Source organism: Rhinopithecus roxellana, chromosome 13 (genome assembly GCF_007565055.1).
Source record: "Rhinopithecus roxellana isolate Shanxi Qingling chromosome 13, ASM756505v1, whole genome shotgun sequence".
Lineage (NCBI taxonomy): Eukaryota > Metazoa > Chordata > Mammalia > Primates > Cercopithecidae > Rhinopithecus > Rhinopithecus roxellana.
In genome coordinates this window covers 2,313,809-2,338,445 of record NC_044561.1, presented here as the reverse complement: position 1 = coordinate 2,338,445, position 24,637 = coordinate 2,313,809, and the positions used below count along the sequence as shown (strand labels likewise).

The window sequence follows — 24,637 nt, the reverse complement described above, 5'->3', positions numbered from 1 at the left end:
ACCCCACTGGAGACCCCTGTACTCCCCAGGCTGGGCTTGGAGTTCCTCCTTCCTCCTCCCTCCTCCCAGAACACCCCATCCTATCTTACAAGGTTACTTTTTGCATGAGTGAAATGATGGAGCCGATGCCCTCTGCAGTGGACCGAGAGCTCACTGAGGCCAGATCTGTGGCTTCTGTCTTCGTATCCTCAGCTTCTGGGGCCTGACCCTCAGTGGCTGCTGAATAAGCATCTGTTGAACTGAGTGAAATTCTATGGGCCTGAAAACATCTTTAGTGTAGCTCAGTCCAGCTGCCAAGAGTATCTCAGTGTCTGTGTGGCCCCATCCAGCTGCACTTGGCCCCCAACCTCAGTGACCTAATGGTGACAGGGGCTGGGCCGGATCCAGTGGGGCTATGCCTGGGCCAGGGGCTTCCAGCAGCCTCACAGGTTAGCCAGAAACATCTCTAGGTGCCTGAACCTGAGGCTACTGATCACACCTTCCCCTAACATCAAGAGACTGTAGAATGAGGTCAGTTTTTGGTAATTTTAATTGTAAAAACCAAGACATTTATATAAATAAGACCGCTGTGTAAAATACGATTCACCCTTCTACTAAAACTTTTCTCCCACGCTCAAAAAGAACATAGAAAACCCAGCAGAGAGCAGTACAAATCAGCATGCGGTCCCTGATGCGAAGTCGCGGGCAGGCCAGGGTTCCCTGCGGAAGCAGCCTCGTGGTGAGAGCACTCCTGCCCCGGTGTCCCACCAGAGGCTCAGTGACCCCTCGAGAAACTGCCAGGCAGCAGCTCCCACCCAACAGCCCCTGGCTCTCAAGTGCGAGGGTCGAGGAGGGGACGGGAAAGGCTGCTTGGTTCCTACCAAGGCTGGGGGCTGGGTGGCTGCCGGCCCAGTGAGATGCAGTGGTCTGTTCAGCCTGGGGTCAAGTTGGGGGGAAGGGGTTTCTGCGGGGTCAGCACCTCCCCAGAGGACAAGGAGAGAAGCTGCCTGTGTCCTTTGAAAGAATCGTCTCCTTCTTGGGGCCATTTTCATGCGGCCACTAACAACAAAGGCAGCAGACACTTCCCGGCAGTACTGGGGACGGTAGAGCAGCGGGGCTCCCAGGATGCAAGGGGAAAGCAGCCCTCGAGAAAGGGGGCCTGGTGCGCTCCTGTGTGGAAAATCTCGTCTCCCACCTCCCCTACCCTGTCACACCGCCCCACCATGTTTCCCACACAGACCAATGCCTGCTGCCCCGTCTACACCCTGAGACTCCGAGGGAGATGACTGAGAGCCTGGGGATGGAGATGTCAAGTTCACACTCTGGGTGTGGCTCAGGAAACTGGTACACAAGGACGAACAGAAAAGATCCCAACTCTCCTTGGAGAAACCGGGACCCGCCTGGGGCTGCTCCCCCCTACAGATGAGGGGCAGGAAAAGGCCCTGCAGGGGACGGGGCAGGGGACAGAGTGTCAGGAGCACTTCCAGACGCACACGGCCAGGGCGCCCCCGAAGTACAGGTAGAGGAGGTTCTTCACCTCGTGGGTGATCTCAAACCCGAAGCCCTCGCCGATCACCACGTGCCAGGAGGAGCCAAACTTCTTGTCCATCGTCTCCTTGATCATCTTGGCGGCGCTCTGGAAGGAAGAGGGCGCTCATCACGGGGGCGCAGGGGAGGAGGGGGCAGGACTCAGGTCCTTCTCCAGGAAGGAGAAGGCTGGCACCGAGGTCTTGGCAAGAGAAAGACCTGCTGTCCTATTTCTGTTGTCCTCCTGCTTCAAAAAGGATTTCCACACAGGCCACCTCCTGCCAGGTCTATTACACAGGCACAGAAAACCAGACATCACCTCAGCAGTCAAGAAGAAACTGGCTGAGGCGGGAAGGCAAGCACCACGTCTACAGACAGCCTGGGGCCACGTCCTGGCTGTGCACTTACTGCGGGCTTCCCAGGCCAGTGCCACCTCCCTCAGATGTAACCCGGACAAGCGGGGCACCAGGCAGTCTCAGGACCAACTGAATGGACAGACCTGGCACCCTGCAGACTGTGAGGTACCTAATGCGTTCAGTGGGCTCTGGGGAGGCGCCGACTGCTCCCCTAGTCATGGCCACAGCCGACTTCTTCCTGTGCCTGCTCTTCCAAGATGTGCCCCCCATGTGAGGAGGTCCAGAGGGGCAGGGAACCCCGCTCAGCAGGGCGAGTCCAGGCGAGGCGCCTGAGGTACACCAACAGTGCCTCCCACCATGCCAGGCGCCACGCTGGGCACTCTGTCCCCATTGTCTCAGTAAATACGTCCTCACGACTGGCCCAGTGAGGAGGCACCATCACCACCCTCCATTTAAGGACTAGGAAACTGCGCTCAGAGTTGAGAAATGGCTCATTCAAGGGCACAGCTGGGAAGGGCTGAAGCCAGGACCTGAACCTGGGCCTGGCCGACCCAAAGCCTGGGCTCCCACTGGCCAGTGTCTTGCCTCCCCACCGGCTGCCACAACACTGACTTCTCGCTCTCCCCACCAGATTGATGAATGGCCTTCCTGCATTGATGCCTGCTGGCCGTATCCCCAGCACCTAGAACAGCACCCGCTCAACACCTTTTCGAATGGATGAATGAATACATGAATGGATGCCTAGGCAGGCCTCTGTTCACCACTGGGATGGAACCACAGGGAAAGGTGCCCTATTCAGCAGCCCACCTGAGGCAGGGAACACAGGCAGGGGCGTCACGGAGACCCCTGTGGCTTTGCTCCTCTAGGGCTGGGTGTGACCGTCAGTGCCTGGAGTCAGCACCAGCCTCTCACTCACTGACTTTCCCCAGACTGAATGCTTCCAAGGAAGGCTCTGGCCTTATACTGGCCGTACTCTCTGGAGCTGACTGCAGGCAACAGGGGCCACTCTATTCACCCACAGGGGCCACCAAAGGCACGAGGGGCCGCCTGCACTGCTGGCAATACCTCGTTGTTGTTGGAGAATTTCTCACAGGCTGTGACACATAGCTCCATGGTCTCCACGCGCATCTCCTCTGGCATGTCCGAGTGCTAGAGACAGGGCAGGGGTGACAAACAAGAGACAGGCTTAGCCCGTGACCTGGCCTTCCTGGCTGGCCTCTCTGTCCCAAGCTTAAGGCATGGACAGCAGGTAGCCTCCCTGGCCCAGCCCTGGGCAGGTGACCCATCTCCTGACTGAGGGCCTGCAGCTGGGGCAAAGGTGTGGCATGGAGCTGAGCCGTGTGGGCTCTCAAGCCCAGGCTCTCTGCAAGGGTGCGAAGCCAGCACCAGGCTCCAGCCAACAGACATGGGAAGAAGGCTGGCTGAGGGCGGAGGGAATGCTGGCTATGGAAGTGCATTCCGACGGAATCTCACTCCGGAGGCCTGCAGAAGCCGCTGGGCGGTCTCTGGGGCCCCTGGTTTTCCTCCAGCCTTTCCCTCTGCTCCTTCTCCATTGATCTGCTGGATTTCCTTCTTCTTCCCAGATCCTGGAGGACCCTGGGCCCCACCTCCACTCTCCCGTCTCCAGCGACTCCATCTCTGGGGTCTTGTGTATTCCATGCCTCTCTGTGTCCGCTCTATGGGAGGGCTCCTACACTTCCACCCCCAGCTCTAACCTCTTCTTTGGGCTCCTGACTACTCTGTCCAACTGGGCACTTGATAACCTCACTTAGATGTCTAAAAATAAGTTGATTCCCACAAACCCATCTTCTTCCATCTTCCTTTTCCTGGTAATTGATACCACTTTTTTCTCCCAATACTCAGGAAAAGACAGACTCTAGCAGCCACCTTGGACTCTCTTGTTCCCACACCCAGTCTCCAATTTGGCAGCAGGTCCTTCGGCCTCTGCACTCATGGAACACCCTGAACCCGACCGCATCTCACACTGCGCCGTGAGCCGCACCCAGCCGCCCTCATCACTCTGGGCCTCCGCAGTGGCCTCCTCGCTGGTCTCCTCACTTCTGCTCTAGCATCCCCAAATCCATTCTGCTCACAACTGGAGTGAGCTTTTGAAAACCAAACAGATCTCATCACTCCCCTGCTTAAAACCCTTCGCTGCTCCCCCTTCGATTCAGGACAGAACCCATAGTTCTCACCGCATTCTTCACTGTCGCTGGGCAGGCCTGTGGGGTCTGGCCCCACCGGTGGTTACGTCCAGCCACCCCTCTCAGCACTCCAGTCCAGCCATGCTGGCCTTCTCTCTGTGCCTCCAAAATGCCAAGTTCATTCCCATCTCAGGCTTCCTATGCCTCTGTTTCCCCGGCTTAGCATATTCTTTCCCAGGTCTTTGTGAGGTTCGCTCTCTGTCTTCAGGTCTCTGATCTGTGAAACCTCTCCAGAAGCTAACCTTGGCTCTCCAGCCCCTTCCACCTGCTTCATTTTTCATTATAGTACTTACTGCCTACAATCAGGCTCTTTTTTTTTTTTTTTTTTTTTTGAGACGGAGTCTCGCTCTGTCGCCCAGGCTGGAGTGCAGTGGCCAGATCTCAGCTCTCTGCAAGCTCCGCCCCCCGGGTTTACGCCATTCTCCTGCCTCAGCCTCCCGAGTAGTTGGGCCTACAGGCGCCTGCCACCTCGCCCGGCTAGTTTTTTGTATTTTTTAGTAGAGACGGGGTTTCACCATGTTAGCCAGGATCGTCTCGATCTCCTGACCTCGTGATTCGCCTGTCTCGGCCTCCCAAAGTGCTGGGACTAATCATGCTCTTTAAACATGTCTTTCATGTGGGCCAGGCCTTCGCCTGTCTCATTCGCCATCCCCACAGTGCCTCGAACAGTGCCCGGCATATAGCAGGTGGCCTAATACTTGGTGAATGAATGAATGAATGAAACAATGAATCACTGTCAACTCCAAGATGTCTAGGTCTGAGCCAGCAGAGGCCTTCTTAACTTCCTCCCACTGCCATCCTGCAAGGGACAAGCTCCACCCACCTCTCTCCAGGCTATGTGGGCCCCCTCAGCAGTCCTGCCTCCCTCCCCTGGGGCTTACCCTGACCAGAGGGAAGGTCTGCAGTCGCTTATAATCAGCCTCATCTTTCTTCCCTTCTGTTTCTCCCATGATCCTTCCACTGTGACCGCTGGAGGAGAGAGTGGGGCTCTCAGGAGGTGCTGGGACTGGCAGTTAAGACACGCCCAGGAGATTCAGGAAGCAGGCCCTGCCAACTTGGTGGGAGCAGAAAAATGTCTTTCCCCGGGGGGTGCTGTAGAAAACAGGAAAAACCAGAAGAAAAGAGTTGGCTTCAAAACCATGCATCACAAATTAGAAATGTCTCAGTAACAATCTGACACCTCCCCATCTTAACTCCTCCGCACCCTTTTCCAAATGGCCAGCAAGTCTGCAGACGGGAGGATGAGTCAACACGAGATGCTGGGACCTGGTTAAGAACACATTGGTACGATGCTGCAAGCCCACACTGCCGTTATGAAGACAAATACTGACTGTGGGCCAGGCCTGCGGGATGGAGCCTTGAGCTGGCAGTGAGCAAATGCAGCTCCCCGCGTACCCACTACATACATGAGCCTTCCTTCTCACTACATACACGGGCCTTCCCTCCCGCTACAGACACGGGCCTTTCTTCCCAGAAGCTGTGCTTAGGAAGGGAAATGTTCAGGTCACCACTGACAGTCTGGGCTTACTGGCAAGCGAGGGGGCCACTCTGCAGCCCTGATCTTCAGGGGAATGGGCACGGGGCTGCTTTGTGCCCTCCCTGGCACACCAGGCTCCCTGGTTGTTCTTTCCTACTCCTTCTTGGACCACTGGGTCCTGTCCTGCTGGCCCAGCAGCTGGGAGGCTTGGGCACTGCTGCTGGTTCAATCCCTCACCAGCAGTATGGCCCTGGGCCCCAGACTCCTCACCATGAACGCCGGGACAGTCACATCCATCTCATGAGGCCATTATGAGCATTCAGTGAAACAGTGTCTGTGAAGCTGAGACAGTGCCAAGCACAGGGCAGGCACTCAGTACACGGCTGTTCCCTAACCGACGGGGCTTCTAAAGAGATGGGCCTGGACCCGAGATGACCGGGAGCACTGCTGGCAATCCAGGCATTTCTCTTTCATCTTCAACCCAATTTATCTCATAATTCAAAGGTTTTTTAAATCTCAGAAGTACTGACATAAGCGAATACAAATCACCAGGTTGTTAAGCCCTTTTTAACGATTTATATTAGACAAATACAGCAAAATAATGTCATTCCAGCATTTCTCACATTTCCAAACAAATTTACTTTCACTGCACGGTCATGGAACCCAAAGGTGCCGAGCACAGTAACTAACAGGCAGGTAATGACACGTGATGGCTGTCACTGTCCTGCCTATCGGTGTTCCACATGCGTTTACACACCTTGTCATCGCAACAACCCCAGGAGTTAGGTCCTGTAGGGACAGAGGCATGAAGCTGGTCAGTCGCTGGCCTGAGGTCACTCAGCTCGTTAGCGACAGAGCTGGGGTGTGAATCCAGGCCCGGCTCTCGGTGTGGGCACTCCGAACCTCTTATTTATCCGCCTCCTCATGGGCACAGAGGAGGCACTCATAAGCATACATCAACTGTCCACTGGGACAGCTCCTATCTTCCTAGAAGGGAGACAAATCAAGTATTTGCTCTTCCCTTTTGCCGTCTCTTTTTCTTTTCTTTTTTTCTTTTTTTTGAGAGGGAGTCTCGCTCTGTTACCCAGGCTGGAGTGCAGTGGCGCGATCTCAGCTCACTGCAAGCTCCACTTCCTGGGTTCACGCCATTCTCCTGCCTTAGCCTCCCGAGTAGCTGGGACTACAAGTGCCTGCCGCCAAACCCGGCTAACTTTTTTTTTGTATTTTTAGTAGAGATGGAGTTTCACCGTGTTAGCGAGGATGGTCTCGATCTCCTGACCTTGTGATCCGCCCACCTTGGCCTCCCAAAGTGCTGGGATTACAGGCGTGAGCCACCGCGCCCAGCCTGCTGTCTCTTTTTCTAATGTTAACTTGACCCTGATTTGGCCAAGCCTTGAACTTTCTGGGCACTCTTTCTGGGCTGTGCTCTCGATTGGATCCCCACTCCAATGCCTCGGTGCCACTCCATTTGGTCAGCTCCCTCGCGTGAGGCTGGAAGCCTGGCACGGACCCCACCATCCCATGACATTGGTATTTTCTGATTTCCCAGTGGACAGATGGCTCCACTTGTCTCATCAATTCTGGACATTTGTACCACTCAGATGTTAGCAGGTTTTGTTTGTCTCTCTCTATAAGCTGGCAAATTACCAAGCACAATTTCATTGTACTTTCTGGTCAGGTTTCTTATGTCTCAAAATTCAGGGAATCGTTTTGTTTGTGCTCGTGAATGTGAAGGCCTATTTCCAATCCCAGGCTGTCCTCCTAGCCTCCTTGCTTCCTCCTCTACCTTTGTGCAGGTGTGACAGAGGTGGCGGCTACACTGATGATAGAAGGAAAAGGTAAACACAGTTTGTTTACCTCTGAGAATTTCGAGGGGGAACAGCCGAAAATGTGGAAGCAGCTTCTTAGGCACCTTCCACTGAAATGTTTCCATTTGATTCAATTCATCCTCGAGGCTAAAGAGTGCGGGCATAGAGGAGCCAGGAGGGAATCAGAAGCCAACTGTGGACATGCCGCCCTCCAGGAGGTCAGGGTCTGTGACAGCTGCTCTAACATACAGAATCCTGCTGAGATGTCCTATGGCTTCAGAGGTATTACCAAGGCCCATTTCTCAGGAACAACGGGGAAAACCAGTGGGAGAGTGACCTGTGCAGCATCTTGCGGAGCCAAGAACTGTGTGGGCCGCAAGCCAGAGTGCGAAGGCATGGACACCAGCTCTGCCAAAGACACGCACTCTGCTCACTTCCTTTCTCTGCAGCCTTTGGCGAGTAATTTCACCTAAGCCTTGGTTTCCTTCTCTATGAAACGCGATACTAAATCCTATCTCTGCGTTCTCAGGAAGCTGTTGCAAGCCCCAAGTATGTGCATGTGAGCGATTTGAAATGTTAAAGTTCTCTGCACTATTATCACACTGCTCTCTGCTACCACCATTAATTAGCCAGGACTTGGTCACCGTGATTCAGCCAAGTTTACTAAGGACCATGACTACAAAGAGCTTTTTCTAATCACTACACATACTTCTGGGGACCTAAAAGGGATGAGACAGAATAAAAAGGAATCGTTATAGATGATGTGTTTCCAAATACAGAAAGGCAGGAGAATTTTTTATGATGCTGTATCATTATAGTACAGCTAGAGTCATTCAGCCACAATCCTAAAACTCTGCTCAAAGAAAGCTACCAAAAATAGCAGAACTAGAGGTTCTAGTAACCTTATCAATCTTCCACGCAGAGGAGCATGTGCCTGAATGCTTTGGGCCAGAAAGAGTCGTGTCAGGTCTAAAAGAGCCTTTTAATAATGTAATTGTGGCTGGGTGCGGTGGTTCATGCCTGTAATCCCAGCACTTTGGAAGGCCGAGAAAGGTGCATCACTTGAGGTCAGAAGTTCAAGACCAGCCTGGCTAACAGGATGAAACTCTGTCTCCACTAAAAATACAAAAATTAGCCGGGCATGGTGGCACATGCCTGTAATTCCAGCTACTGGGGAGGCTGAGGCAGGAGAATGGCTTGAACCCGGGAGGCAGGGGTTGTGGTGAGCTGAGATCACACCACCATTGCACTCCAGCCTGGGCAAAGAAGCGAGACTCAGTCTCAAAAAAAAAAAAAAAAAAAAAAAAGTAATTGGGCCCACTGCCAGGGTACTTGAATCTGCTGGGTACAGAAGCTCAACCCCAGCCCATCTGGCCCACAGTGGTACAAAGCCAGGGGCAGCGTTATTCTCTCTCTCGCTGCCCGTGTTCTCCTCCTCACTCAAGGGCCATCTGTGGGCTTTACATATCCTCGCCCTGTTTCATGTGAGGCTCTCCCTAGGCAACAGGGGGCACAGACAAGGGCCCTTTATCTCATCGCCTGGTCAAGGCCAGTGTTCCTGGTCTTGCTATCCCTTGTTCCTTTGTGGCACTGACCTCAGTCACTATTCATTTCTCTGTGTCTAAAGCGTCTGGGAAGAATCCTAAAGAGGGTTAGGGTATGTGGGAGGAATCGGGAAAAATGAATGTGTTCTGGGAAATAAGGCCCAAAGTATCTGCCAGCCCCATGGGAGGGGGACAGCCACTCAATGTCCGGAACATCCCCGGCCCTTAGATCACGGCTCGCCTCCCTGTACCACCCACCATGCACCTGAGATTGCACGACACACCTGGAATATGTCATGGTGGTTCTGAATACAGACTCCACCATCAGATCTGAATTCACATCTTGGTTCTGTTTCAGACAAGGGCTAACCTCCCTAAGCCTCAGTTTTTTCTTTTCTTTTTCTTTTTTTTTTTTTTTGAGACAGAGTCTGGCTCTGTCGCCCAGGCTGGAGCGCAGTGGCCGGATCTCAGCTCACTGCAAACTCCGCCTCCCAGGTTCACGCCATTCTCCTGCCTCAGCCTCTCGAGTAGCTGGGATTACAGGCGCCCGCCACCTCGCCCGGCTAGTTTTTCGTATTTTTTTTTTAGTAGAGACGGGGTTTCACCATGTTAGCCAGGATGGTCTCGATCTCCTGACCTCGTGATCCTCCCGTCTCGGCCTCCCAAAGTGCTGGGATTACAGGCTTGAGCCACCGCGCCTGGCCAGTTTTTTCTTTTCTTTTCTCTCTCTTTTTTTTTTTGAGACAGGGTTTCACCCTTGTTGCCCAGGCTGGAGTGCAATGGTGCGATCTCGGCTCACTGCAACCTCTGCCTCCCAGGATCAAGCAATTCTCCTGAATCAGCCTCCCAAGTAGCTGGGATTACAGGTGCCCACCACCACGCCCAGCTAATTTTGTATTTTTAGTAGAAACAGGGTTTCACCATGTTGGCCAGTCTGGTCTTGAACTCCTGACTTCAGGTGATCCACCTGCCTTGGCCTCCTAAAGTGCCAGGATTACAGGTGTGGGCCACTGTGCCCAGCAGCCTCAGTTTTCTCATCTGGAAATTGGCGCTAAGGACTCAGCTCCTGTCACTGGTGCACTAGGAAGGATACTGCGACATCCTTCTACATAGACCAGCCTGCTACACATCTAAACGTGCAGCCAAACAAACCACTATTTCCCCAGTTCCCACTACGTGTGAACCGCTGTGCTAGTACTGAAGGAGGAAAGAGTCACAAGGAAATTCTGTGAAACCTCTTGGGGCCGGGGTGGTAGTGGTGTGGCTACGGTGTGCCTTCACATCCACCATCTCATTCCATCCTCGTAACACCTGTGAGGGAGGATCCAGCTCCCCATTCTCAGACAAACCACTGGAGCTCAGAGGGGTTTTATGGGCAGCCTGAGGGTGCACAGCCAGCAATGGCAGAGCCAGGATTGGAACCCCAATCCATTCTTCTGACTCTACCTTCTGTGCTTTCTCCTTTGGCACAAGCAAGTAGGAGACAAGCCAGTAACACAGATGACTTCGATACTCAGCATCCACTCATCCAGCCTCTATCCAGGCCTGCCTCTTGCTTCCTGCCACACTGGGGACACAGGCAGGCACTCCAGTCTTCCTTGGCCTTCTGGCAAACAAATGAACAAAGCTGGCCGGGGAGGAAAAAGGATCCTAAGGACTTGGGCATTCATCCAAGATGCCTGTAGTGAGGTCAGGAAATGATGCAGAAGCCAGGCTCCCAGACCAGTTTAAAGTGGGGGCAGACACAGGGCTGCCATTTTAAAATTCTGCTGCGAAAGGGCCTTAGAAGACACATCATCTACTACAAGAGAGGAAAATCTGGCAGAATAAAGATCAGACCTCCTTAAGAAGTCAAACACACGAAGTTGTTGTTTTCATGTGGTCCTTAATTTTTCTCATTTAACTTAAGTCCAATGAAAACTTAATGTGCCTGGGACTGAGGGAGGAGTGGAGGGAAGGTGAGGAGGGAGGGAGAGCAGAGAGGCCTGTTGTCTGGATGTGCAATTCTCAACATTTCCTCATGTCCGACACGATGTGATAAGTGACATTGACTCACACAGGCACCCTCAAGGACTTAACCAGACTTGGATGAAATCCCAGACAGTTTTGTCAAGATACAAAGTATAAGGAAAGTCACAACCATCACAGCTATTAGCTCCCAGAGAACAGCTGCTCACCACACACAGCAGGGCAGGCTCCCGTCCCACTCTCTCCCACTCAAGAGAACAGATTTGAATCTAAGGGAGTAAGACTGACATTATCACAGAAATAAATTGGACTTAGGATGGATTTATTTTTTAGAAGCTCATTCACAATTGCTAATTACCAGTGACATCTCACAACCGATCACGACTTAACCGTGCCTGTGAGTCCAGATTCCCTGGGGCTGAGGAACTTGATTTGGCTCTAGATGCCCTAGAGCACAAAGGCCAGTGTCTGGCACACAGCAGAGGCCCAGAAATTATCCAAATTGTAATTAACTTATATTTCATTTGCCCCCTGGGAGGGGAGGGGACCTATCACATCCATTCAAGACTATTTATTGAACACAGATCCTGAGCCAGGCGCCAGAATGGGCGATCTACATACAGGATGTCCCTCCCCCAGTCACTCTGCCAGACAGGCACTACTAGCCCTATGTTACTGGTATATCCACACAGACTGAAAAAAAGAGAGTTTCCACTCAGTTAATAAACAAAGGGGCTAGGATTTGATCCCAGGTATATATGACTTCAACGATTATGCTTTTGCTTTTCAAGACAGGGTCTCACTGTCGCCCACGCTGGAGTGCAGTGGCATGATCACAGCTTACTGCAGCCTCAACTTCCCAGGCTCAGGTGATCCTCCTGAGTAGCTCATGCTACCACACTCAGTGGTGGCACTCTACAGGCTTGTGCCACCATCCTCGGCTAATTTTTGTATTTTTTGGAGAGATGGTGTTTTGCCATGTTGCCCAGGCTGGTCTCAAACTCCTGAGCTCAAGCAATTCCCCCACCTCGGCCTCCCAAAGTGCTGGGATTATAGGTGTGAGCCACCATGCCTGGCCTGATTATGCTTTTTCAACTACTCGATTATAAGCAACAGCCAGTCCCTGCCTTTAAGGAGCTTACAATCTAATATGGAGACTAACAGGAACACACAAGGAACTAACTATGGTTCCTGGCAGAAAGTAGTGCCACAAGACGGGCATACTGGTGGTGGTGAGGAGGGTGAGATAAGAGGGCAAAAGCAGCTTGCTGGTAGGGGCAGCATTTGAGTCAGGACTGGAAAGGTGAGGAATTGTAACAGGTAGACGAGGTGAGGAAGACCTTCCAGGCGGATGTACACAGCAGTGCCAAGGCAGAAAGTACAAAGCATCTTCTGGGAAAGTCTAACAGTCCAATTCAGCTAGAAGATAGAATTTGGCAAAGAAGGGAGAAATAAATCTGGGAGAAAAGGCTGGGGTTGGGCTGTGGAAGTGTAGATGGGTCCTGAAACCCATGCTTAAATATTTTTGTAGACATGGGGGGTCTCTATGTTGCCCAGGCTGGTCTTGAACTCCTGAACTCAAGTGATCCTCCCACTTCAGCCTCTCAAAGTGCTAGGATTACAAGTATGAGCTACCATGCCTGGCAAGAAGTGTGGATCTTTTTCATAGTGAATGGGAAGCTCTTTGGAGGTTTCTGGGTGGCTGGTGACGTAGGTGGGCTGGGTTGACAGGAGCAGAGACTGGAGGTAGGAGCAGTTGCTAGGAAGCTGCGGTAATTAGTACCAGGGGTACTAATGTCACAGGAATGAAAGACTTGAAGGGGAGTGGTGGCTTCAGGAATGGAGATGATGTGAGCTCCGCATGGAGGCAGAATCAAAACAACCTGACAACTGCCCGAGTGGAATGGGCATGGTGGAGTGAGGTATGATGCCCAGGATGATGGTGATGCCACTGACGGGGAGAGGGGAAACGAGGGGGCACAGCTGGGTAGAGAAGCAGGTCAGTTTCACTTCAGAGCTGCCAAGTTTAAGTTGCTGGTAAGATATGCAAATGGAGGTATCTAGTCAGGAGAAAGAAATCATCAAGTCATGGGCTATCGGGGCAGAAGGGAAGCCATCAAGTCCAACTATCGCATTAACACAGTCATACATTGCTTAACGACAGGGGCATGTTCTGAGAAATGCATCATTAGGTGATTTTGTTGTGTGAATGTTACAGACTGTACTTACACAAACCTAGATGACGTAGCCTACTACAGACCTAGGCTATATGGTACAGCCTATTTCTCCTAGGCTCCAAAGGTGTGTAGCATGTTACTGTGCTAAATACTGTAGGCAACTGTAACGCAATGGTGTTTGTGTATCTAAACATAGAAAAGGTACAGTTGGCTGGGCGTGGTGGCTCACACTTGTAATCCCAGCACTCTGGGAGGCTGAGGTAGGTGGATCACTTGAGATCAGGAGTTCGAGATCAGGAGTTTGAGACCAGCCTGACCAACATGGTGACACCTCGTCTCTTCTAAAAATACAAAAATTAGCCGGTATCATGGCGTGCACCTGTAATCCCAGCTACTTAGGAGGCTGAAGCAGGAGAATCTCTTGAACCCGGGAGGTGGATGTTGCAGGGAGCAGAGATCACACCACTGCACTCCAGCCTGGGTGGCAGAGCAAGCCTCCACCTCAAAAAAAAAAAAAAAAAAAAAAAGTACAGTAAAAATATGGTATAAAAGATAAAAAATCATACGCCTATAAAGGTCACTTCCCATGAATGAAGCACGCAGGACAGGAAGTTGCTCGAGGAGAATCAGTGAATGAGTGGTGAGGGAAAGTGAAGGCCCAGTACATTAATGGACACTACTATAACTTTATTTTATTTTTTATTTATTTTTATTTTATTTCATTTTTTGAGACTAAGTCTGGCTCTTGTTGCCCAGGCTGGAGTGCAATGGCGCGATCTCGGCTCACTGCAACCTCTACCTCCCGGGTTCAAGCGATTCTCCTGCTTCAGTCTCCTGAGTAGCTGGGATTACAGGCGCCTGCCACCACACCTGGTTAATTTTTGTATTTTTAGTGGAGATGGGGTTTCTCCATGTTGATCAGGCTAGTCTCGAACTCCTGACCTCAGGTGATCTGCCCGCCTCGGTCTCCCAAGGTGCTGGGATTACAGGTGTGAGCCACCGCACCGGGCCTATTTATTTTTATTTTTTAGATGGAGTCTCGCTCTGTTGCCCAGGCTGGAGTGCAGCAGCATGATCTCAGCTCAATGCAACATCCACCACCTGGGTTCAAATGATTCTCCTGCCTCAGCCTCCCAAGTAGCTGGGATTACAGGTGTCCGCCACCATGCCTGGCTAATTTTTTTTTTTTTGGGGGGGGGGGTACAGACGGGCTTTCACCTTGTTGGGCAGGCTGGTCTCGAACGCCTGACCTCAAGTGATCCCTCCGCCTTCGCCTCCCAAAGTGCTGGGATTACAGGCGTGAGCCACCATGCATGGCCATTACTGTAACGTTATAAACATTGTATACTTAGGCTGCACTAAATTTTTTGAAAATATTTTTCTTTCCTCCACAATAAGTTAACCTTAGCTTATTGTAACTTTTTTACTTTGTAAATGTTTTGATTTTGTTAACTTTTTGACTCTTTTGTAATAACACTTAGCTTAAAATGCAAACACATTATGCAGCTATACAAAAATATTTTCTTTGTATCTTTATTCTACAAGCTTTTTTCTATTTATATTTTCTATTTTTTTTTTTTTTTTTTTTTTTTGAGACAAAGTTTCTCTCTTGTTGCCCAGGCTTGAGTGCAATGGTGCTATTTCCATGCACTGCAACCTCCACCTCCCAGGTTCAAGTGATTCTCCTGCCTCAGCCTCCCAAGTAGCTGGGATTACAGGTGCCTGCTACCACATTCGGCTAATTTTTAGTCTTTTTAGTAGAGACGGGGTTTCACCATGTTGGCCAGGCTGGTCTCAAACTCCTGACCTCAGGTGATCTGCCCGTGTCGGCCTCCTGAAGTGCTGGGATTATAGGTGTGAGCCACCGCGCCTGGCCTTTTTTTTTTTTTTTAACATTTTAAACTTTTTTGTTAAAACTCAGACACAGATACATTAGCCTAAGCCTACACAGGGTCAGGATCCTCAGTGTCACTATCTTCCACTACCAAATCTTGTCCTGCTGGACTGTCTTCAGGGCAATAACACGCATGGAGCTGCCATCTCCTATGATAATAAAGACTTCTGCTTGAATACCTCCTGAAGGACCTATCTAAGACTGTTTACAGTTAAATTTTATTTTTTATAAGTAGGATGCGTGTACACTGTAAAATAACAATAAAAAGTGTAGGATAGTAAACACATAAACCAGTAACAGTCATTTATTACCATTATCAAGTATTACGTCCTGTACACAATTGTATGTGTTATATTTTATATGACTGGCAGCACTGTAGGTTTGCTTACACCAGCATCACCACACACGAGTCATGCATTTTGCTTTGACATTACGATGGCTATGTAACTAGGTGACAGAAATTTTTCAGCTCCATTATAACCTTAGGGCACCAACGTGGTATCTGCGGTCCATCTTGACCAAGACGTTGTTATATGGTACATGACTGTATTTCAATCTCCATCTGTCCCACTCCCCACCCCCTAAGTAACTCTAACCATGGAAGCCCAGGAGGAAGATCAGAGAGGGTCAGCCGGAGAAATGACAGTTCGTGCCGATCGCGTTGATAACATTTCCCAGAGAGGGAAAATGTGGTGAAGAGACAAAGGAAGGAAACTAACAAATAGTGAATATATACTGGACTGGACTCTGTACTTCATATTCGCCTCAGAATTCCCAAAGGAGATGCACCGTCGTCTACTGATTTTACATATGCACAGATTAAGAGCGCAGGTAGGGTAGGTCTTGAGACTGGGAATCCAAATTAGATTTGCCAAGTTATTTTCGCAACACACGATACCTCCCATTGGGGAGCACATCCTCTAGGAAGCCTAAAGTTGGGTCAAAGAACAACGACATCCCAGAACGTCAGAGTGGAAGAGGCCTTAGAGATCACTCAACCCAACTTCTCCTTTACAGATGGGGAAACTGAGGCCCGAAGAGGGGAAATGACCAGCCCGGAATCCCAGTACGTCGTTGCCAACTCTCCAAGCCAAGAGCGGTCTGACCGAGGTGATGGCGGTCCCGCGGGAGAGGGGATTACTTCGCGAAAGGTCGGGGGATCAAGGTGCTGGGGGCAGTTGGCTAAAAGAGGACGTGGGAGCAAGAAGCTGAACAGGCCTCGGGTGGGTGGGGAAGAGCAGCCGGCAGAGTCGCGATGGCAAACCGGTCACGACAGAGCTCGCAGGTCCCGAAGTGGGGGTGAAGTGGGGGTGAGGGTGAGAAGACCTGGGGCTGGGGAACAGCAGGCAGGAGACTGAGGTGGGGCCTCGGCGGCGGGCGAGGCCTCTTCCGCCCTGCGTTGCCTCCCGCCCTCCCTCCGGGCGGGCCCTCCCCGCCTGGCTGCCCGCCGCGCCCCGGGGCCTCACCTGCTCCCGCGGGGGCCGGAGCCAGGGCCGCAACCAGCGCACCCCCGCCAGGGTTGTCAAGGAGCGGAACAAGAGTGTCTTAGCAACCAGCAAGGAAGTCCTGCCCCCTCACCGGACGTTGACGGGAATTTCACTTATTATTGGTGAATAAAAGTATCAGTCAGTGTGAAAGGGCCTTACAAGTCAGGCGTTTGCACAGAGAAGCCAGGGAGGCGGGACTTCACTTATAGTTGTCTTAAGCGTGCCCAAGGAGCTGGGGGCACATTTAAGTTCTTTTTCTAGGGAAACAAACTTCGAAAAGCGGTACTGCCTTGGGAGTTTCTTTAGTCATTTGAAATAACAAATGCAACTTGTTGGTGTCATGACACTTAGCCACCACTTTATTGGGATCTGGAAAGCCTAATAATAACTAGCATTTATGTAGGGCTTTACAATTAATGTCTCACTCGATTCTCACTACAGTACTTTTAGGTAATAATATTCGTCATCCCATCTGAACTAAAGTTCAGAGAGGTTAAGTAACTTGGTAAAGGATAGAGGTAATCTCTCTGGAGAAGGAACCCAGGGACTCCTTCCTCTGTGCCACACCCTTGTATGGTCACCTAGCCCTAGTCACTAGGAGACATTTGTACCATCTAATTTGAGACACAGCAGTCCAGAGCCTACCTTTTCTTCCCCTTGGGAGGGAAAATTAATCTGAAAGTACGGAGAAGGAAAAGGGGAAAGGGGAAGAACTGGTGGATTCTATTATTTGATTGGTAGATCAAAGGGTCAGTTGGGATACTTCATAGTTTAAACTTTTATTATTGTGATAAGTGCTTGGGGTGAAACCCCACTGCCACATTTACTGGCATTGAAACCGTCTTTGCCAAAATTATAACTGAGGAAATTATAACAGTGAAAGAGATCAGACCTAAACCACTCCATCTTGCCTTTCTAGCCTTTAAGCTGTCCTCGTTCCTTCCTAGCCATAGGCCAAACAAACCTTGGGAAGGAATTTAGTTTATAGTTTTACTCTGAAACAAAATGGACAATAGCCCTTTCCCAAAAAGACTCTCTTCCTGCCTTGGGACCAGTCTGCCTTTGTAGGACTAACAAGTTAGCCACAAAATTAGAAATTATGGTTTAGGGGTCACACAGCAGCCTTTGACTGCAAGAGTCTGAACCTTCCCAAATTGCTCCTGGGGATAACATCTCTATTGTAAAACGTAAGATCAGTGCTTGAGATATTTTGCAGACCCTGCACTCGACGGATCAGCTGACACTACCCAGACTAGTAATTTGGCTCAAACAGTTCTGTGATCCCTCCCAGGAACAGAAGACAGCAAGAAAACCTTGCTTCAACCCCCGCGGGATTCCATCTTCTACCTGATCAATCAGCATTCCTCACTTGTCAAGCCACAAAATTATCTTTAAAAATTATCTTTTATCACAAAATTATCACAAAATTATCTTTAAAACCTCCGATCCCTGAATGCTTGGGGAGCATATTCAACTGCCTCCTAGCCACGTCCACCAGAATGTTCTACAAGCCCTTCAAACTCAGTGTGTCCCAAACTGAATTGATCATCTCCCTCCAATCTGCTCTTCCTGCATTCCCCATTCCAGTAAATGGCACCATCCCCCACCCAGTTGCCTCCATCAAAAACCAGGGAGTCGTCCTTCACCTTTCCCACTACCATCACCCACTTCCAATCACAAGCATGTCAATTTTAACTCCTCACTACTTCCTGATACAGCCTTTCTGGCCATGTTCATGGCACCCTCCATGTGCACACCACCACAATCCCATCTACATGAGTGCAGTCTCCTAGTGGGACTCCCTGACTGCAGTCTTGCCCCTCTCGAATTTATCCTCTGTACCATAGTCAACATGACCCTGCCAAAACCCAAATCTCCCCACTGCATTCCTCTGTTTGAGTAATTTGAGTAACAATAAAACTCCCGTCTCCCACACAGCTTGCTCGTTTTGAATTACCTTTCTCCATTGCAATTCCCCTGTCTTGATACATCGACTCTGCCTAGGCAGTGGGCAAGGCGAACCCATTGGGTGGTTACAGCATCTACTGGGAGTTCAGCCCTAGTAAGTGATAATGATTCAGAAAGGAGTAAGATGAGGACCTTGATCCCATGGAAGGCACAGTCCAGTGGACAGACAGCCATGTGAACAAATACATATAGAATAACTCATTCTACTAATGCTATGGTAGAGGTGTGGGCAAGATTCTGGCTTTCCCAAGGAGGGAGTAACTAACTCTCAGAGTGTGGTACTTGAGTTGGCTGAGTCCAAGATGACCCCGGGGGGCTGAGGATGGGACAGCATGTTTCACTGGGGAACTGTGGGCGGCTCCATGAGGTCTGGGTGGAGGGTGAATGTAGGTGTAAATGGGAGGTGATGGGGGTGAAGATGCTAAGGGAAGTAGAGAAGTAGTCAGAAAGGTTTTGAATGCCAGGTTCAGGGACTTGAGTGCTCCCTGGGGCGAGGTAAGAATGGGCACAGTAGCTGTTGGAGGGTTTCAAAATGTGGTCACATTTGTGCTATGGAAAGATCACTATGGTGGTGGAGAGAGTGAATTGGATTTTGAGTGGGTAGACAGGGGGCAGGCACAGGGGGTTTGGTTCTGAAACTTGGCAGCTTGAAGGGTGCTAGTTCCTTGCTGGTTCTCAAGATGCCTCCCTGGTGCGTTCTGATGGTCTGTGGAATGTCTGACTCAGCCTCCAGATTTCCTTAATCCTCTTTGCCAACTTTCTCCAGGAGAGGGAAGGTAGCCTTTGAGGGGGAGGATGCTCTTGCCTACGTCTCTCATCCAAATTTCTCCCAAAAGGGGTCCACAGTTGCTGTCTTCTTTTTCTCACCTCCCATTCACTCTTCAGCCCACTGCAATCTGGCTTCCACTCCCACGACACCACTGAAATTTCCTCCTCCATGGTTACCAGTGACCTCCTGAAGAGCGGAATCCAATAGATCCTTCAGTCTTTAGCTTACTGGACCCAGCCCCTACTGCTGGCATGAGCCCGTTGACCATGCCCATCTAAATGAACTTCTCTACCCCATCAGTGGTACCTGGAGAACTCTTTACCATATAGATTCTAGGGCCCTACTGCTCCAGAATGGTGAAAAGCAGGAATGTGTATTTCTCATCAGCACCCCTGGTGCACACTAGAGAATCACTGCTCTATCCCAATACCAAGGGAACCTCACTTTCCTTCATCTCCTCAAACCTCTCCTCCTTTTCGGCCTTCTTCTTGGACTCTTCCTTCTTTGCTCTCTGTGCCTCTCTTGACCCCCTTTTCTTCTCACTAATGCTCTCAAATTTCTTTCTACGTGAGGTCACCTCCTCATCGGTAACAGTGTTCCCTTGAGTCACATTCCCTGGAGTATTTACCGGAATTGAGGGTAGGGTATGCACTTTTGGAAAAGTCTCCCTGGTGATCCTGAACACTGTCCCAGGGAGCTATGCCGCCACCCCATGCATATCTTGTTGAGGATTGCTGCCTTAGGTACTTTCCCTTGGGAGTCTCCTCCATTCCCATGGTTTCCATCGTCAATATCCTTCTAAATTCTGATGCCTCCTGTATTTCTCTTTCTACATTAGACCTCTCTTTGGAACTCTGGACCCAAATATTCAGCTGCCTCCTGGCCACATCCACCAGAATGCTCCACAAGTCCTTCAAACTCAGTGTGTCCCAAACTGAATTGATCATCTCCCTCCAATCTGCTCTTCCTGCATTCCCCATCTCAGTAAATGGCGCCACCCCCCACCTCCCACCAGTTGCCTCCATCAGAAACCAGGGAGTCGTCCTTCACACTTCCCACTACCATCGCCCACTTCCAGTCAATCAAAAGCGGGCCAATTTCAACTCCTGTTTCCTGATACAGCCTTTCTGGTCATGTTCATGGTACCCTCCATGTGCACAGCACCACAATCCCATCTGCATGAGCGCAACAATCTCCTAGTGGGACTCCCTGGCTGCAGTCTTGCCCCTCTCTAATTTATCCTCTGTACCACAGTCAACATGACCCTGCCAAAACCCAAATCTTACCGCGGCATTCCTCTGTCTGGTAACTTCTTCTCTCTTTCCATGGCTTCCCATTGCCTAAGGGTGACATTCACCTGCCCTGTCCTGGCATTTAAGCCTCCCCATGGCGTGGCCCCCAGGCTCCCTCCTTCTTCCTGCTGCTCCATCCCCTGTGCTTTACACCTCCACTACACCAACTCTCATGGCTCTCCACACACACCAGGCTGTTTCTCACCTCCCTGCCTTTGTTCACGAATTCTCTCTGCTCACATCCTCCCTCTGTTCCTCCCTCCCTCCTTTTGGTTCTATGAGCCCGTAAGATTTTGACCTAAGCTTGTATACTTTGGGATCTCTTCTCTTGCAGCCAGAAGAGTCCTTTGTGTTCCTGTCTCATCTGGTGTGTGTTCCTGTCTCATCTGGTGCATGTTTCTGTCACTGCCCTTCTTCACCATTTTGTACTTGAGTTTCATTCTGTCTCCCTTTGTGAGCTCCTGGAGAGCAAGGGCCTTGCCCTCTTCATCTTTGCATCCCATGTACCACACAGGACCTAACCAAGAGTTGGTGCCCAGTCAATACTTTGTGAATAAGTGTGTGAGTGAATGACTGAGGTGCGGAGGGTCAGACTCTACTTCTCCCAGACTCCGCTCTTGTCAGTTTCAAGACTTAGCCTGGGTACCAGCTACTTCCTTTCTTGGGCTGCTCTTGCTGTTTAAAGTGGCTGATGGTGGACACCCAGGAATCAGCAATTGGATCAGTTGCAAGTAACAGATTGGAAAAATAGTGGCTTAAACAATGCAAAGTATCTATTTTTCTCATGTAACAAGAAGTAATTCAGGACTGCCAGGCATGGGTCTCCATGGTCTCATCAAGGACCCAGCTGAGCCAGCACAAGATCCACACCCCCACACCTCCAGCATCTCACGTGCACCCAGGTAGAAAAAGAGGGAAGGACAAAGGACAAACTAATGATTGCTAACTGGGTCAGTGCCCTTAAATGACACTTCCTCTAGCATCTCATTGGTCAGAATGATGTCACGTGATGGTCTTAGCTGCAAGGGAGACTGGCGAATATATTTTAGCAGGGCATATTACAGCCTTCAATAGAATTGTGGTTCTGTTTGTAAGGAAGCAGGGAAACGCAGACATTGAGTCTGCCTACCCACCCAGTTGCCATCTTCCCAGCCTTCTTTGCTAATGAGAGTTGCTATTGAGTATGGGTATTGAGTAGCACATACTCAGGGAAGTTGAGCTCAGTCCCAAAGGATGAATCCTGTCTAGTTTAAACCAGTCATGGTACTCCCATTTACACCCGAGATGGGTTTGGGCTGAGCATGTGACCTACTTCTGGATAATGAGACATAATTGCCTTCTGAAGGCTTTCCAGAGAGTTTTCCTCCCTCATAAAGAAACAGATGTGATGAGGTAATCACCTCCCCTTTTTCCTGTCTTGAACACAGTTGGGCGATGACGTGATCCTGAAATGGTCTTGGTAACCTGCAACCATGAGTGGTCAGGGCTATAGGAAGCCAAATGCGGAGGATGGTGAAGCAGAGAGATGGGAGTTCCTGGCTTGATGGAGTCTCTGAGTGGCTGAGTTTACCATTCTTGAAGTTGTCTACATCCAGGCTTCTTGTATAAGCCACATTTTAGCCATATGTTCTGCTACTTGCAGCTGAAAATACCTGATATTTGTGATTTGTCTGTCTAGCATCCTTCCCTTTGGGAAATAGCACCCTTTCTTTTTTGGGGGAACTCCTATCCTCACTCAACCCTGTGGTTCTAGTTGGGGATGGTATTCATTGTACCTCATCCTCCCTGGGGAAGGATGCCTGATACAAGCTAGAGCAGTCCTAATCCTTCCCTGAGATTGTTTTTTTTAAACTAAGCATACTAAGGAGCCTCTTAGAACAAGTCAACCTGGAGAAATAAACAGACACTCCACACACATGTGAGGGACAGGGAACCAAAGAGTCTTGCTGGAGGTCCAGTTGTCCTTGAGGCCAGCTGTTCCCATAGGTTGATTATGAGAGTTCATAGATGCCCCACTTTTTGCCTACACTGGTTCAAGTTGAATTTCTGTTACTTCTGACACACATGGGGCCTGAACCTCCTTCTTCCTCTACCTAAGTCCTTCCCACCCTTCAAATTTCCACTTGGTTGCCTTTTTATAGCCAATTCTTTGCTGGAGTTAGCTGCTGAGGACATAGGGATTATTAAGACTCAGTCCTCACAACCCAATGGAAAGACAGACACAGACAGTCACAATCCTGGGGGGCAAGTACTACAAGACACAGAAAACCTAAGGCCAAGGTGACTGATTTATTTTTATAACCTAATGTGGTTTGGATTTGTGTCCCTGACCTAATCTCTAGTCAAATTGTAATCCCCGTGTTGCAGGGGGTGCCTGGTGGGAGGTGATTGGACGATGGGGGCAGATTTCCACCTTTGATGCTATTCTTGTGATAGTGAGTAGGTTCTCTCAATATCTAGTTGTTTAAAAGTGTGTAGCACCTCCACCCCATGCCTCTTCCTCCTGCTCCGGCCATGTGAAGACATGCTTGCCTCTTCTTCACCTTCTGCCATGATTATGTTTCCTGAGGCCTTCCCAGCCATGCTTCCTATAGAACCTACAGTACTGTGAGCCAATTACACTTCTTTTGTTTATAATTTACCCAGTGTCAGGTATTTCTTCATAGCAGTGTCATTGTGAGAACTGACTAATCCATAACTCTAGTGTCTAACAAAGGGTCTGGCACAGAGTGTTAGTGTGATGAATGAATGAACACATGCACAAATTTGGTTAGAGGAAAAAGCCTTTTCACCATATGTAGCTTATGGTCAATGCTCTTATCCCTAGGGTTTTGCCGTCATGGCCCAAGCTATTTCACACCACATCCTATCCCATGCAACAGGATGGAGGAAGGAAGGGAGAGGAGGGGAAGGGCATGCCATCTCCATTTAGAGATTCAGCTGGGAAGCAACATGCATCATTTTACTCCATCCCATTGCCCAGAACTTAGTCGTGTGGCTTAGCCGCAAGGAAATCTGGGAAATGTAGTCTTTATTCTGGATGGCCATATTTGCACCTAGCTAAAAACTAGGTGTGTGCGTGGAGTTCTATTTCCATGAAGGAGATCGGAGAACAGGTATTGATGTCCAGCTAGCGCCTCTGCCACAGTGGGGCCTCAGAATAAGGCAGATGTGATTTCAAAACTCAGTTTCTCAGATCTGTGATCTCAGCAAGTCACTTGACCTCTCTGAGCCCAACTCTCTTCATCTGTAAAATGGGAAGGATTGTGAGGGTTGGATGGCATAACTTGCACTCAGCACTTTATGGGGGTTAAATGTCTATCGCTCTTCTCTTTTCCCTCCAACAAAAGGACTCATGCTTGAATTCTAGCCCTGTCTTTAGGGCTCTATGTGACCTAGACTCCTGGGTCCTCTTGCTGGAGGAAGAGGTATTTAAGGCTTGACTGGATGATCACTTAGTGGGAAACTGAGAAGGAGATTCAAGATCATATAGATCTTTGGCTGGACGCAAAGATCTGAACCTGAGATTATAGTATAGGTTTTTTGACACCTGGAGTGAGTGTGTGTTGAGTGTTATGAAGCTTCTCCTAAGACAGCACACACACATGTTGCCCTACTCAGGCAAAACGGATAGACTCGAACAACAGTTTCTCTGTTCAGGTACTGCAGGGGTATACCTCCAGTTCCACTATTTGAGTGTCACTTGTTTGTCTATATGGCTGCCTTGTCCTGGACTGAGAGCTCCTGGGAGCAGGAAAAATCATTATATTTATTTATTTATTTATTTTATTTTTTTTGAGACGGAGTCTTGCTCTGTCACCCGGGTTGGAGTACAGTGGCCGGATCTCAGCTCACTGCAAGCTCCGCCTCCCGGGTTTACGCCATTCTCCTGCCTCAGCCTCCCAAGTATCTGGGACTACAGGCGCCCGCCACCTCGCCCGGCTAGTTTTTTGTATTTTTAGTAGAGACAGGGTTTCACCGTGTTAGCCAGGATGGTCTCGATCTCTTGACCTCGTGATCCGCCCGTCTCGGCCTCCCAAAGTGCTGGGATTACAGGCTTGAGCCACTGGCCCCGGCCGGAAAAATCATTATATTTATTGAGCAGCTGTTATTTGCCACTTGATGTCTTATTTAGTTCTCACTACCACCTAGCAAGAACAGTTTTATTGTCCCCAGTTTGCAGATGG

The 24,637-nt window shown here is 50.0% G+C and overlaps 1 protein-coding gene across 1 annotated transcript; it reads right to left on the bottom strand.

Annotated features, from left to right (window-relative positions):
* Nucleotides 1–511: 511 nt before the first annotated feature.
* Nucleotides 512–16,531, bottom strand: DNAL4 (dynein axonemal light chain 4). Its single transcript, XM_010389259.2, has 4 exons — nt 16,401–16,531; nt 4,948–5,158; nt 2,928–3,011; nt 512–1,615 (listed from the first exon to the last, which is right to left on the bottom strand). The coding sequence occupies exons 2-4, from the start codon at nt 5,014–5,016 to the stop codon at nt 1,451–1,453; spliced, it is 318 nt and encodes a 105-aa protein (XP_010387561.1). The 5' UTR covers nt 5,017–5,158; nt 16,401–16,531; the 3' UTR covers nt 512–1,450.
* Between the last annotated feature and the right edge of the window lie 8,106 nt (nt 16,532–24,637).